The following is a 16,369-nucleotide window of genomic DNA, read 5'->3' on the forward strand; positions in this document are numbered from 1 at the left end:
AATATCAACATCACTCATTTTCTCCAAATATATTAAGTATATTATTAATTTTCAGTTTGACTCAATGTGATTATTAATTTAAAATTTTGTATCAAATAAATCATCCGTAAATGATTAAATTGATACAAAATTTTAACTTTTTAATAACTAAATTGATACAAATTTACAAATTAGTAACCAAAATAAGTCAAACTCGAAAATAATGACTTATTTGATACATTTGGATGAAATAAGTGATCAATTTGATATTTTTCCCAATTAACATATAAAATAGATTACTCATATAATTTTTTTGGCAAAATTGTTGTTCAATAGTAACAAATCTTCTATTGAAAACTCGACCTTCGGAAGGATACGACTCCCTAGTTAAATAGTGTGAATTCATATTAGCATATATTCAAGCGAATAACAGAACTATGTTTGAATCTTTAAGCATTTTTGGACACTCTTAAATAACATATTGTTTGAATCTTTAAGCATTTTTGGACACTCTTAAATAACATATTGTTTGAATTTTTAAATATCTTTGGGCACTCTTCAATAACATGTTTGAATATAGAGCTCATGGTGACTCAACTTTCTAATTGCCTGAATTGTTATTAGAAAATCCGATTCAATCGCTAATTTTTTCCGGTCTCTCGTCTTTAACCAACCTAGTGCTTCTCCAAAATCTGAATTTACATTATATAGTTCAATTAATGTCTAGTATTTATTATATCTCCACTTCCAAGTCAATAATTAGGAAAAAAGTAGATGATGGGAATCTTGGAAAATAATTAGGAGTTTATTTGGGAAGTCAACATTGTCATGGTGTATTATAGGAGATTTTAATGACCTAATGTTTCCGGATGAGAAGGTAGGGGGCATGAGCAGCCAAGGAGCCTAATGGACGATTTTGCAGATACGGTTCATAATTGTGGCCTAATGGATTTGGGGTTCAAGGGCGAGAAATTCACTTGGGCGTCTGGATCGGGGCTTAGCAACACAAGAATGGCGAAACATGTTCCCGTTGGCGGAGGTAAGAGTTTTGGAGGTCGCAACATCAGATCATTTACCCTTATTCTTGCAGCTTAATAAACAGGTATATGTTCCTAAAACTAAGCGCTTTCGTTTTGAAAATATCTGGATTCGTGAAAAGGAATGTATGCCTTTGGTTAAACGTAGTTGGGACAGTATGGGGGGACAAGAATTGATGGATAAAATAAATTGGGTTTGTTTGAAATTGGACGAATGGGGAGGGGGATAAGTTGTGAATATAAGAATAAAATAGTGGCTTGTAGAAGCAGGATGAGGAAGCTCAGGTCTCGTCGAGATAACCAAGGAATACAGGAGTATAACGAGGTAAGGTGGGAGTTCTTAAACTTGTTGGAAAAGAAGGAAGTGTATTTGAAGTGGCGATCAAAACAATTTTGGTTGCGTGAAGGCGACCAAAATACCTGTTTCTTCCATAAATATGCATCTGGTAGGAGATGGAACAATAGTATTCAGCGGTTAAAAAATTCAGATGGTGAGCGGAAGAAAACGACTGATGAGATACAGGGAACCATCATATGGTACTTTTCGATAATTTTTATAACAACAAATGAAAGTGAAGAGCTATCGGGTCGAGAACAACTAAACCAAGTCATAGAGGAGGATAATACAACACTGGTCTATGAGATTACAGCAGAGGAGGTTAAGGAAGTTGCCTTCTCAATGCACCCGGAGAAGTCGTCGGGCCCAGATGGGCTAAAGCCCGCTTTTTTCCAAACTTTTTGGAATATTATTGGCCAAGATGTTGTAAAGGTTTGTCACAGGTTCATGAATACATGGGAGTTACCAACAGGTTTAAATCATACTTTGGCGTGCCTTATCCCGAAGGTGAAACAACCACAATCGATGAATAAGCTGAGACCGATCTCGTTGTGCAATGTGGTTATTAGAATCCTGTCAAAGGTCTTTTCAAATAGGTTGAAAGTTTGCTAGGGATCGTTGATATCGAATAAACAGAGCGCCTTTATAGAAGGTAGATTACTAACGGATAACGCGTTAATCGCGTTTGAGATAAACCACTATATAAAAAGGCGTACTCAAGGAAAAAGTGGGATTGCAGGGCTGATGATAAATATTGCTAAAGCCTACGATAGACTCGAGTGGAGGTATATTTGTAACGCCCTCCAGACCCGGGGTATAAGTCTGGGGGTTACTAGCTAATCACCAACCCTGTACTAGTTGATTAACAATTAATAAAGAAATGAAATTAAACCCCTTTAATACTAACCAGGATCTTTTTAGGTTGAAGTATGAAAACAAGAACCACTATCTACTTTTATTACAAACCAAGTTCAAATTCTCACAAACTCTCTTTATTACAAACCATTGTCTAACCAGTTTTAAACTAAATTCATTTTTATTCCAACACACACACTATCTATCAACACTCCACCTGTTCGGGCAACTCAAAGCTTTCTTCCTGGATTGGGATCAACACCTTGGGTATGAGAGGATCCCGAGGTTTGACCCGCTTCTTTACCACTCGAGTCTTGATGGGTTTCATATTCCTTCTTAACTGAAAATAATAAGGTGAATAACAAAAAGGGTGAGCCAACAATTGCTCAACAAGTCCACAAAATATAAACAATGTTAAAGTATTTTAAATGAATCTGTAATCCCGGGTATATCTGCAAAGATATAACCCCACGAGAATAGAAAGAAGGTCATTACTGGCGAGTACAAATGAACTAAACTGGACACAAGTTCGCATCTATATTCTGCTGATCAGTCAGAATATAATACAGATCTATATATCAATATATAGATCCAGTCGGGTACCCAGGCACTACGGCCCATGTCGAGGCACCAGTCATATCCCGGTCCTCAGGATTAAGACACACTAAATCCCAAAAATATCATTATCCAGTTCATCGCTTAGCAACCGGAACAATCGGTATGCTTTGATATATTATAAACACCAGAATATATCAATCTCACTGTATCGCCAATGAAATATGAACAAATGAATAGCAAGTTAACCGATTCAATTTTTCTTTTCTGCTCAGCGCATCTGCTACAACATTTGCTTTCCCTGGATGATAACTGATCGTGACATCGTAATCCTTTATCAATTCCAGCCATCGACGTTGTCGCATGTTCAGCTCCTTTTGTGTAAAGATATACTTCAGACTTTTATGATTTGTGTAGATTTCACATTTTTCACCGTAGAGATAATGTCTCCAAATCTTCAACGCAAATACGATCGCTGCCAATTCCAGGTCATGCGTGGGATATTTCTGTTCATGAGATTTAAGTTGTCTCGAAGCATATGCGATAACGTTACCGTGCTGCATCAATACACATCCTAGTCCGCGATATGAAGCGTCGCTGTAAATGACGAAATTCCCTTGCTCGTCTGGAAATACTAGTACTGGTGCGGTTACTAACCGATTCTTCAACTCTTGGAAACTTTCTTCACACTTATCATTCCATACAAACTTCTCACTTTTTCGAGTTAACTTGGTCAACGGCGTTGCTATTTTCGCAAAATCTTTGACAAACCTTCGATAATATCCTGCCAATCTCAAGAAACTTCGAACTTTTGTCGGTGTCTTTGGGTGTTCCCAATTCTACACAGCTTCAATCTTTGCTGGATCGACTTGGATGTCTTCTCTACTGATAATATGCCCTAGAAATTGTACTTCCCTTAACCAGAATTCACATTTCGAAAATTTCGCGTATAGTTGCTCTTTCCTCAGAATTTCCAAAGCTATCCTCAAGTATTCTGCATGCTCTTCTTATGTCCTTGAGTAAATCAAGATGTCATTAATGAATACAATCACAAATTTGTCCAAGTATCTCTTGAATACTCTGTTCATCAGATCCATAAATGTTGTTGGTGCGTTTGTCAAACCGAATGTCATCACAAGAAACTCGTAATGTCCATACCTCGTGCGAAACGCAGTCTTGGGAATATCTTCGGCTTTAATTTTCAATTGATGATAGCCTGATCGCAGATCTATCTTCGAGAACCATGCTGCTCCTTTTAGTTGATCAAACAAATCATCGATCCTCGGTAAAGGATACTTGTTCTTGATAGTGAATTTATTCAATTCCCGATAGTCGATGCATAATCGCATGCTGCCATCCTTCTTCTTTACGAACAACACCGGTGCACCCCATGGGGATACACTAGGTCGTATGATGCCTCGGTCTAGAAGATCTTGCAGTTGCGTTGACAATTCCTTCATTTCGACTGGAGTCATTCGATACGGAGCTTTCGAAACTGGTTATGTGCATGATGCTAGATCAATCGTGAACTCGATTTCTCGATCTGGCGGTAACCCTGGAAGCTCGTCTGGAAAGACTTCCGGAAACTCACATACAACTGGAATGTCTTCTATTCTACGACTTCCTTTTTCAGTATCTAACACGTAAGCTAAGTATGCCTCACATCCTTGGCGAAGCAATCGTTTAGTCTGCATCACGGTGAGAAATTTCTTCCGCTGTTTTTCGCCTTTGAATATTACCGTTGCATTTTCCGCAGTTCGCAATTTAACTTTCTTATTCGCGCAATCTATCTGAGCATTATGACAAGCTAACCAATTCATTCCCCAAATGACATCAAACTCTCCCAGCTTAAAAGGAATCAAGTCTACAGAAAAATGATGTCCGGCTATTTCTATATCACACGCAGGACATACTCGATCCACTGAAACTTGGTCGTCATTCGCTAATTTTATAATTAACGTCTCGCCCAACCATTCAATTTTATAATATAACTTATCAAGAAATTTTTCAGAAATAAATGAACGGGTAGCTCCAGAATCAATTAATACTTTTGAACTTACGGAATTCACCAAAACCGTATCTGCGATCACACTCGGACTTTGCACTGCTTCTTTCATTGTCATATTGAAAGTTCTTACTCTGGGTTGATTAGGCGGCGGGGGGGGGGGGGGGGGGGGGCTGGGTAATGCCAACACTCTTGGAATACTGGTTGCCATAGCTGGTCCTTTGTAATTTCTGGCGATATGCCCTTTCTTTCCACATTGGAAATAAGTCATTTCCGTTGTTCTACCTGTTGGACATTCGTTAGAATAATGCCCTTTCTGCTTTTACCGATAACACGTTACATCCCTTTTAATACATACACCGGTATGCTTGCGATTACATGTCTTGCAGTACGGCACTGGAACTCTGGCCATTCCCTGCTGACTTGAGGTTAGGAAATGATTACCTGCTTTCTGTGGACCTTGTCCTATCCTTTTAAAATTCAAATTTGCCCGGGCTTGAAATCCCGGCTTTCTGCTGGAGCGATCTTGGAAACTTCCCTGTCCTTTGTCTTGCTTAGATCTTTCACTTTCCCCTTCGATAATCAAAGCTTTCTGGACTACGGCGGTATACATTGTCAATTCAAAAACTGCTACTTGGCCACGAATCCACGGTCGCAATCCTTCTTGAAATCTTTGAACTAGCTTCTCTTCAGTATCAACCTGTTTTGGGACAAACCTAGTCAACTCAGTAAATTTCGCTTCATACTCCGCCACAGACATATTTCCCTGCTTCAGTTCTAAAAACTTAATCTGCATTTGATTCTTCACATAGCGAGGAAAATTCTTTTCTAAAAATAACTCTTTAAACCTATCCCAAACAATAACCTCTTCACCCTCTAAAGCCTTTTTAGATTTCCACCAATAATTTGCCTCTCCTTTCAACAAGTAACTAGCAAAATCCGTCTTCTCGTCCTCGCCTATCTTCACTAGTACAAACGCTTTCTTTATTTTTTTTAACCAGGTGGTGGCTTTAATAGGATCAGTAGACCCATCAAATTCTGGAGGTTTAACTAACTGATACTGCTTAAAAGTAACAACAAGTAATGTTGGTGGTAATTGAGGCTCAGGACGAGGTGGTTGCTGTAACATTTGTTGTTGTATCTGCTGTTGTTGATGCTGCATCTGCTGCTGCATCATTACTATATGTTATTGTATCAGATGGAACATTTGGTTCATGGTCTCATTAGTCTGATCTTCGGAATTGCTGTTAGAGGTCTCGGCCCTAGTCTATCTTTTTGGTGACATCTTCTTCTGATAATGAAACATGTGATATTTTTTAACAGTTTAATAGACAATTGACAATATGTAAGGAAAACAATTTATCATGTATTAATAACATAATTTATATAAAGAAAACAGTTGCTTAATGTAAAAACTGGAAATATAAACAGTTAAATAAAATGGTTGTTCTTTTTCTCCTTTTTTTCAACAATAATTATAATATGGAAAGCTGTAAAACAATAAAGTGAAAATAAATGTTGTAAAACTGTACAGGCTGAAATTTAAATAAAAAATTTTGAAAAGTTCAATTTATATATACGTGACACCAGCTTCAGGTGTAAATGCTTGATACAAAAAGTCTCGTGCTAGTGGTAATCACTACGGCTACAAGTCATACTACCACTACTGATCAAAATCCTACTACAGGTTAATCTACTAATACACGCATACACACTACTCTATAGGTTATACTATGATGCCTTTATATACATCTGTACCCTGGGTAATGCCAACACTCTTGGAATACTGGCTGCCATAGCTGGTCCTTTGCAATTTCTGGCGATATGCCCTTTCTTTCCACATTGGAAATAAGTCATTTCCGTTGTTCTACCTGTTGGACATTCGTTAGAATAATGCCCTTTCTGCTTTCACTAATAACACGTTACATCCCTTTTAATACATACACCGGTATGCTTGCGATTACATGTCTTGCAGTACGGCACTGGAACTCTGGCCATTCCCTGCTGACTTGAGGTTTGGAAATGATTACCTGCTTTCTGTGGACCTTGTCCTATCCTTTTAAAATTCAAATTTGCCCGGGCTTGAAATCCCGGCTTTCTGCTGGAGCGATCTTGGAAACTTCCCTGTCCTTTGTCTTGCTTAGATCTTTCACTTTCCCCTTCGATAATCAAAGCTTTCTGGACTACGGCGGTATACATTGTCAATTCAAAAACTGCTACTTGGCCACGAATCCACGGTCGCAATCCTTCTTGAAATCTTTGAACTAGCTTCTCTTCAGTATCAACCTGTTTTGGGACAAACCTAGTCAACTCAGTAAATTTCGCTTCATACTCCGCCACAGATATATTTCCCTGCTTCAGTTCTAAAAACTTAATCTGCATTTGATTCTTCACATAGCGAGGAAAATGCTTTTCTAAAAACAACTCTTTAAACCTATCCCAAACAATAACCTCTTCACCCTCTAAAGCCTTTTTAGATTCCCACCAATAATTTGCCTCTCCTTTCAACAAGTAACTAGCAAAATCCGTCTTCTCGTCCTCACCTATCTTCACTAGTACAAACGCTTTCTTTATTTCTTTTAACCAGGTGGTGGCTTTAATAGGATCAGTAGACCCATCAAATTCTGGAGGTTTAACTAACTGATACTGCTTAAAAGTAACAACAAGTAATGTTGGTGGTAATTGAGGCTCAAGACGAGGTGGTTGCTGTAACATTTGTTGTTGTATCTGCTGTTGTTGATGCTGCATCTGCTGCTGCATCATTACTATATATTATTGTATCAGATGGAACATTTGGTTCATGGTCTCATTAGTCTGGTCTTCGGAATTGCTGTTAGAGGTCTCGGCCCTAGTCTATCTTTTTGGTGACATCTTCTTCTGATAATGAAACATGTGATATTTTTTAACAGTTTAATAGACAATTGACAATATGTAAGGAAAACAATTTATCATGTATTAATAACATAATTTATATAAAGAAAATAGTTGCTTAATGTAAAAACTGGAAATGTAAACAGTTAAATAAAATGGTTGTTCTTTTTCTCCTTTTTTTCAACAGGAATTATAATATGGAAAGCTGTAAAACAATAAAGTGAAAATAAATGTTGTAAAACTGTACAGGCTGAAATTTAAATAAAAAAAATTTGGAATGTTCAATTTATATATACGTGACACCAGCTTCAGGTGTAAATGCTTGATACAAAAAGTCTCGTGCTACTGGTAATCACTACGTCTACAAGTCATACTACCACTACTGATCAAAATCCTACTACAGGTTAATCTACTAATACACGCATACACACTACTCTATAGGTTATACTATGATGCCTCTATATACATCTGTACCCTGGAGTCACTATCTCAAACTATCACTGCCTCAAAACCCAGGCGGAATACGCCTAAGCTCCTCTCTAAGTGCCTAGACCAAAGTCTGTGCCAAGCGGAATACCCTGTAGAACTCTGCGAAGGAAGGTGGTCCCTCATGGGTCAAATCATCAAGCTCCCAAGTGGCACTCATCAACACTGACTGCAATCGCTGTCTCATATGGTAATCCGGCTGTAGGGCCGCTAACGGTCCTCTGTCCCTCTGATCAAACAGATGCATGATCTCTCGACACTGTGCCCGCCAATATTCCACATCATCCCTCATAACTTTATACTCATGGTATGGTACCATATACGGCTGAGCAATCTGACCTACTGACTCCTGGGAAGGAACCCTCGGTATACCTGCACCCTGCTGTGGTAAACCTAACTGTAGATCCACATTATGCTCTCCCATCCCCTCGACTGGAATCATCTGAACTATGTCCGGCTCTGGGGTACGCACTGGTATAGGAGGTAGCAATGATGGTGGTGGTAACTCCTGCTTCATACCCAGTATAAACTGGTGCTCAACTGGTAAATGAACCATCGACTCAAAGAACTCAAAGGGATCAAACATCTCTATGGGGTCATGAACTATCCCCTGTACTGGTGGTACCGGCTCCTGTGTTAATGGTGGTGGAGGTGGTAGAGGAGGAAACATATACTCAGATACTGGAGGTATAGCTGGTGTTGTTGGCCCGGTGACTGTCCTCTCGGAAGATGCAGAATAACCAGAAGATGCCATCTGATAATATACCAAAGAAAAGAAAAGGTCACTAGACAATCCTAAGATTTATACTTCCCTATTCTAATCTGACCTAAATCCTAATACTATTCTTCCTAATTTGACTATCCCTATCTTATGTGATCTCCCTATATTATCTTAATCCTAATGTTCTTGTTTTCAGGGACCAAACCTACAGCTCTGATGCCAAACTGTAACGCCCTCCAGACCCGGGGTATAAGTCTGGGGGTTACTAGCTAATCACCAACCCTGTACTAGCTTATTAACAATTAATAAAGAAATGAAATTAAACCCCTTTAATACTAACCAGGATCTTTTTAGGTTGAAGTATGAAAACAAGAACCACTATCTACTTTTATTACAGACCAAGTTCAAATTCTCACAAACTCTCTTTATTACAAACCATTGTCTAACCAGTTTTAAACTAAATTCATTTTTATTCCAACACACACACTATCTATCAACACTCCACCTGTTCGGGCAACTCAAAGCTTTCTTCCTGGATTGGGATCAACACCTTGGGTATGAGAGGATCCCGAGGTTTGACCCGCTTCTTTACCACTCGAGTCTTGATGGGTTTCATATTCCTTCTTAACTGAAAACAATAAGGTTAATAATAAAAAGGGTGAGCCAACAATTGCTCAACAAGTCCACAAAATATAAAACAGTGTTAAAGTATTTTAAATGAATACGTAATCCCGGGTATATCTGCAAAGATATAACCCCACGAGAATAGAAAGAAGGCCATTACTGGCGAGTACAAATGAACTAAACTGGACACAAGTTCGCATCTATATTTTGCTGATCAGTCAGAATATAATGCAGATCTATATCTCAATATATAGATCCAGTCGGGTACCCAGGCACTACGGCCCGTGTCGAGGCACCAGTCATATCCCGGTCCTCAGGATTAAGAAACACTAAATCCCAAAAATATCATTATCCAGTCCATCGCTTAGCAACCGGAACAATCGGTATGCTTTGATATATTATAAACACCAGAATATATCAATCTCACTGTATCACCAATGAAATATGAACAAATGAATAGCAAGTGTGTATCAATGAGTGAGTACAAGAATCAAAAGAGTGCAACAATGATAAGCATCTGAAGAAATGTCACTATTCTGAAAATAGAATAGAGGAAAAACTTGCCTTCTGCGCGACTCACTGCAATTAGATCACTTTCGTCTATCACCTGGGACTAATATCAACTCAACTTGCCTGGCTGGCTTAGCTTCTGATAGCAAAATAAACTGACTAAGTCATTTCGTACTTCAATTGCATCTTGAATCGACTTCACACCGTTCCTAACATCTACCCATGCGCTTATGACTGACTCGTGTATTATTTATTATCAAATAAGACTCAATTAACCATGTAATACACATAAGCACATAAGCACATAAACATGTTTTTATAGTTAAAATAATTTTTAGAACCAAAATCGACTCGCTCATCGTTCAACTGATCGTTATCTGACTCGTTTCCCATTTTTCCGGAATTTTTCGGACTCGTCTCGGCACTCATTTTGACTGATAATCAAAAAAGTAACAAAATCAACTAATTTCTAGAAGAAATTAAGCTTTGATATTATTTTTAATGAAAAGAATTCATTTTTCTGAGTCAACAGGTTTTCGTTTCACTCGAATCGGACTAACGGTTGAATTATTATCAATTAAACACTGATAATTCCAATTTTTATTCACTATAAATAATTATTACTAATTTTTAAAACTCAAAAATAATTTTTAAATCATTATTTAAGAAAAATTAGGATTAAAAATAATTTTTCTATAATTTTTGGAATTAAAATGAATTTATTATGATTTATTGAAAATTATTTGATTAATTACCAAAATAATTAATCATTTTTAAATAATTAATAAATAGTTAATAAATAATAAATACATAATAAATAATTAAGAAAATAATTCAATCTGATTTTTAGAAAATAATTCAGAATTATTTATAATATAAATCAATTAATTAAATAACTAATTAATCAATTTATAAAATAAATAAATCTGATTTTCAAGATAAAAATAAAAATAAAATTAAAATTCCAGAAACATATGTCAGAAAACAATCCCTGACAAAATTAGATCAAACCCGTGTTGCAAATCGGGTTGCAACCGGGTCACCAAGAACATCCCGGGTCGGGGATGAACTCACCGGAAAATTTCCAGATTCCGGTGGGTTTCCCGGACTCCAGCGTCTCAATTCCTGGCCAAACAGACACCGTTTGGTACCGTTTTTGATCCCAAAACATTCCCAATTACTCCCCCAATCTGTTTCAGGCCAAAATCGACCAGAAACATACCTGCAACAATTTCTCCGATCAAAACCGACTTCAATTCCGGCCAAAAACCCATCTTTCGATTCTATAAACCAAACTCAACGTTCTATAGTGGAAATTAAAGCTATGAACACACACAATCAAATCCCTAAACTTTTAGGATCCAAAAATTTACAGAAATCATCAAGTTGTGTTTTGAAAATCTGACATAAACCTTAGAAATCGTGAATCACTATACAGACATTGTTCGTTCAATTAAACACCATAAATCAACTGTAAATCATCTAACAAAGCTATATCAATTATCAAATCATCAAAATAACCCTAGAATCCAAAAGTCCTAATTCGAGCATAAACCCTGGAAATCGAAAATCAAAATCAAGGCATTAAAACATGAAATTGATGCAAGAAACAGAAAGAATGGATCAAAACCTTCGATTTGAGTACTTGAATCACACGATTTGATGCAGAAATCAGCAGGAAATTAAGGTTTGATTCTCGACCCGATTCTGGAAATCCCAACCCGGTTTCAAAGAAATTTCTGATTTTTAATTATTAATTATGATTAATTAAATAAAAATTAGGCTATTTATAGTAGTAAAATTAATACTCCTAATTAAAATTAAGGCCCTAATTCTACACTTTTTAAAATTAATAAGCCCCTAGTTTTGTAATTTTTTGGGTATTAAAATTTAATTTATAAATATTTTATATATACAATATATATGCCAAAATTTCCCAAAAATTGTGAATATTGCAAAAATGCAAAGAAATAATAGAAATGAAAGTCCTAAAATTTTATAAAAATAAAAATGTGATTTTTGTGGGGTTTTTAACACCCAATGGGACCTAGAAAAATCATTTTTCGTAAAACGAGAAAATTTATAAAATATCAAGATGTTCAGAATATTGCAATTGTAAAAGCCGTTTGATGAAAAATAAGGCCCATTATTTTATTTGAAATATTGGCTTTAAAATCATTGTTTGGGTCATAAAACGTTTGAAATGAAAGCGGTGGATGCAAAATAAAACATCTGAAAAATACCTTAAAAATACAGAAATGACACGGAATGCACGTAACAAGTAACAATTAGATTTCAACAGATAATCACACGTAAATGACATATTAATACACATATTTGATTATCAAGATGATATAATACAACGTAAATTTCCCGGTCGTTACAATATTAGTAGTATCACGAGGAGATTTGGCTTTAGTGATACTTGGATCAATAGAATTATGGATTTAATACAATCGATGTCATATAGCTTTGTGCATAATGGTACAGAGTTTGAAAAAATAGTACCACGACGAGGGATACGCCAGAGGGATCCTATCTCACCGTACATATACATTATGTGCGCGAAAGGTTTAAGTGCTATTGTCAGGAGAAATGAAGAAGCGGGCTTGTTGCATGGTTGTACGACTGCCAGAGGTGCCTCGACCATATTGCACATATTATTCGCAGATGACAACTACTTTTTCTTTAAAGCAACAAAATCAGAGGCAAATGTCATGAGAAGGATACCAACAAGATATGAGTCTGTTTCGGGTCAAATGCTAAATTATGTGAAATCAGTGGTTACATTTTCCCCTAACACAACGGAGGAGGATAGAAGGGAGGTCTATGTTGGGCTGGGAGTTAAGGTAACTCCAGCTCCAGGGAAATATCTAGGTATGCCGATGAGTCTTGGGTGTAACAAGGTTACAACTTTTAGTTTTCTTCAGGATCGGGTAATACAAAAATTACAAAGGTGGGGGAACACAAATATCTCTAAAGCAGGAAAGGTAGTATTGCTAAAGACGGCATCGCAAACGGTTCCGAATTTTTGGATGAACCTTTTTCTAATCCCCGAGGAGGTGTGTGATAAAATTGAAAGAGCATGAACGCATTTTGGCGGGGAAACGGAGCTATAGGCAAGGGTATTCGATGGATGGCATGGACAAAATTGTGTGGGGTGAAAGAGGCAGGAGGTTTGGGGTTTAAAAGCCTGGGAAATTTTAACCTGTCGATGCTTGCTAAACAGGGGTGGAGGCTTGAGAATAATGTAAATTCTTTGGTGACAAATCTAATGAAGGCAAGATACTTTCCTAACTCAGACTTCTTGAACGCTACACTGGGAAACAACCCAAGCTATATGTGGCGAAGTTTAATGCTAGCTCATGAGATGGTTAAACAAGGATGTCGTCGACGAATTGGGGATGAAGCAAGCACGAGGATTTGGAACGTTCCATGGCTACCGTGTCGTGTCAATGATTTTCTCACTACTCAAATGCCAGTACAATTGCAGGATGCTTGTGTGCAAAATCTAATTGATGACAGTCATAGAGAATAGGACATGGAGGTTATCCAGGACATATTAAACGACAGAGACGGTCAGTTGATACAACAAATTCCTATTCCATTAAGAAGCCGTGACGATGCATGGTTCTGGTTATTAGATGATAAAGGAACTTTCACAGTTAAAAGCTGTTATCGAAAGCTACGGGGGGAAGTTGATTGTCCAAATGCGAGTTTCTGACAAAAGTTATGGGGTCTGAAAGACCCTAGGGTTTACAGCCTAAATCAATTAATTTTATTTATTTATTAATATTTTTAAAATCTAAAAGGGGATTGGTGAACCATATAATGTTAAAAATTGTTAAATCATATGTCTCTTTTATTCAACTTTTTAATATTTTAAAACCCGAACGAGGATTATTGAACCCTGCAAAATTAAAAAAAAAACTAATAAATTATGGTATTACCATTAAATTTAAAAATACTAGCTTGAAAATGATTGTTTAAAACGTAATATTAAGTGATGTTTACGGTCTCAAAATAACACAAAATAAAAGATTAAAAATAAAAAAAATAGTAAACACCTTAATGCCACACAGTGTAGCGTGGTGTGTGATTTAAAAAAAAAAGAGGATAAAACGCTACATAATGTAGGGTTTTGTCCTATTTCCAAAATGCTACACGATAACCCGTTATGAAGTGACATTTTGGACCATAATTTTCAAAAATATTATTTTGAGCATTTTTTGCTGAAATTGTGACATTTTCATCCATTTTTTCCTGGTAATTATAACGCCAACAAAATTCCCCATGTAATAGAACTTTTCTGCGACTCACTCATACCCTCCTTATACTATCTCCCACTTCTCCCCCGTACTAAATTGTCATGACGCACCTCATCATAGTGTAAAGCGAAATCATGACTTTAAATTGAATTGATATTTTTTTAGTTCATTCATTTTTCTTATATACAGTACATTTACTATAAATGTTACATTAAAATATGTGTATTTTATTTCATCAAAAGATTGATAGTCGGTAGATTAGTACAATACCTGGGCAAGTTGAGTTTATATAATTACGGAAAACTTCTATGTGTATGATATCCATCCAACTAGGGGTGAGCATTCGGTTCGGTTAACCGAATACCGAACCGAAATAACCGAAATAATTCGGTTCGGTTACCGAACCGAAATAATTCGGTTTTAATTCGGTTCTGATTTTTTATGTTATTCGGTATTTCGGTTTTTTCGGTTTTTTTACCGAAATACCCGAATTACCGAAATTACCGAAATATAATAAAAAATATATATTAATATATACATAAATATATTTATTTATATATTACTTATTTTTACCTATCTCCTTTCTTTTATTTCACTTGAATTATCAATTCCCCGTTCCCAACTTCACTTTTCCTCTTTTTTTATTTGTTATATTTAATTGCTATTTGCCTAATTTAGATTTTAATGTATTTAGTATTCATGATCTTCAATTTAGTTGCTAAAATAAAAAACTAAACTAACTAGTTAGAAGTACTTTTATTGTAATCAGGACACCACACCATAATATTCAGGTGCATGAAAGTGGAGCTAAGAGTATAGGTTAACTGTTGTACGATCATTAATCTTTGTTGTAATTTATTATTAAAATTTTTTAAAAAAATTCCTAATTCAGTTTTTTAATTTGGTTTTCGGTTTTAACCGAAATAATTATTTCGGTTCAGTAAATAACCGAAATTATTTCGGTTCACTATACGGTTCTGATTTTTACCATTATTCGGTATTCGGTAACCGAATTATATTTCGGTTCGGTTACCGAATAACCGAATACTCAGCCCTACATCCAACCATACTGTTTCATTAATATCAAGTTATAAATAATTTGTTAATCGATGTAATAGCGTTGAGCTAAAAAAATGATATGTATTACTCATCCATGAAAATTTATGCAGTTGATTGAGGAACAAAATAATATTTACTATCATGGGCGGTCCTGAGGAAATTCTATCGGTGCAACCACACCAGGACCACGGAGCTCCGTGGGTCCAATATATTTTATATGTTATGTATTTGTATGCTTGCAATGCGGAGATTTATTTTTACGAATAGTGAAATAATACATGATTTACTAGTATAAAGAAAACTCAGGGCATTACTCGGTGTGAAATGCATACCGAATGTTACATTCTCACAAAGGTCTTTGGCACCTTGAAGATAACAATATCTTCTGAAAATCAGTTTCGAGAATAAAAGCACCATCTAAGGTACTAATTTGATATGTGGGGTGTTCTCACATTGTTTACCAACTTTTGACAAGGTCATACGAAAGTTATGTTCCAGTTAGTCTTAAGTGTCCAACGTATAACGGTGTAGAAAAGACAATTTATCATGATTTAGTGCAATATCCATTTGCAATACAATGTTGGGCTGCTAGTTGGCAGGTTCTAAACCCCAATGATAGGTTTGTAGGCTATTGCGTGAGCCCGTAGGGTTTACCCAGTGCGCACCCAAAGGGTAGCGGCTGCGGGTTACGTACGATAAAAAAAATTTATAGGTTAGAGCAGGGAGGAGGTCAGTTCTACGGATGATATGGTTGTAGAAAATGGTAAATCTATGAAGGATATCTTTGATGACAGGGTGAGAGAGTATGTTTGCAGGGGTAGCAGGTTGTCAGAGAACGAGAAGAATGATTTGGATCAAAAAATTGTAGATAAAGAATTAAAGCAAATTAATGGTTTTTTGGAAGAATTAGTAGTGTGCAGGACAAATCAGGAGCAAGAATATTATTTGGAGCCTGATGAAACAGACTCTTTTATGTTGCAAGGGATTGATGATAATATGACAGGGAGTTTTGGTGGTGAGGATTTGAAGGGTTCGGGAAGTGTGGATTAAGTTGGAGTAGCG

General features: G+C 36.4%; 1 protein-coding gene across 1 annotated transcript; it reads left to right on the forward strand.

The window, feature by feature from the left end:
- Positions 1-13,065: 13,065 nt before the first annotated feature.
- LOC141692026 (putative mitochondrial protein AtMg00310) lies at positions 13,066-13,518 on the forward strand. The gene has a single exon (XM_074496770.1). The coding sequence runs from the start codon at positions 13,066-13,068 to the stop codon at positions 13,516-13,518; it is 453 nt and encodes a 150-aa protein (XP_074352871.1).
- The last annotated feature ends 2,851 nt before the right edge of the window (positions 13,519-16,369 follow it).

This window comes from Apium graveolens, chromosome 10 (genome assembly GCF_009905375.1).
Source record: "Apium graveolens cultivar Ventura chromosome 10, ASM990537v1, whole genome shotgun sequence".
Lineage (NCBI taxonomy): Eukaryota > Viridiplantae > Streptophyta > Magnoliopsida > Apiales > Apiaceae > Apium > Apium graveolens.

Excerpts from the sequence above, each read along its gene's own strand:
- LOC141692026 (XM_074496770.1), top strand. The coding sequence starts at position 13,066 with ATGAACGCATTTTGGCGGGGAAACGGAGCTATAGGCAAGGGTATTCGA.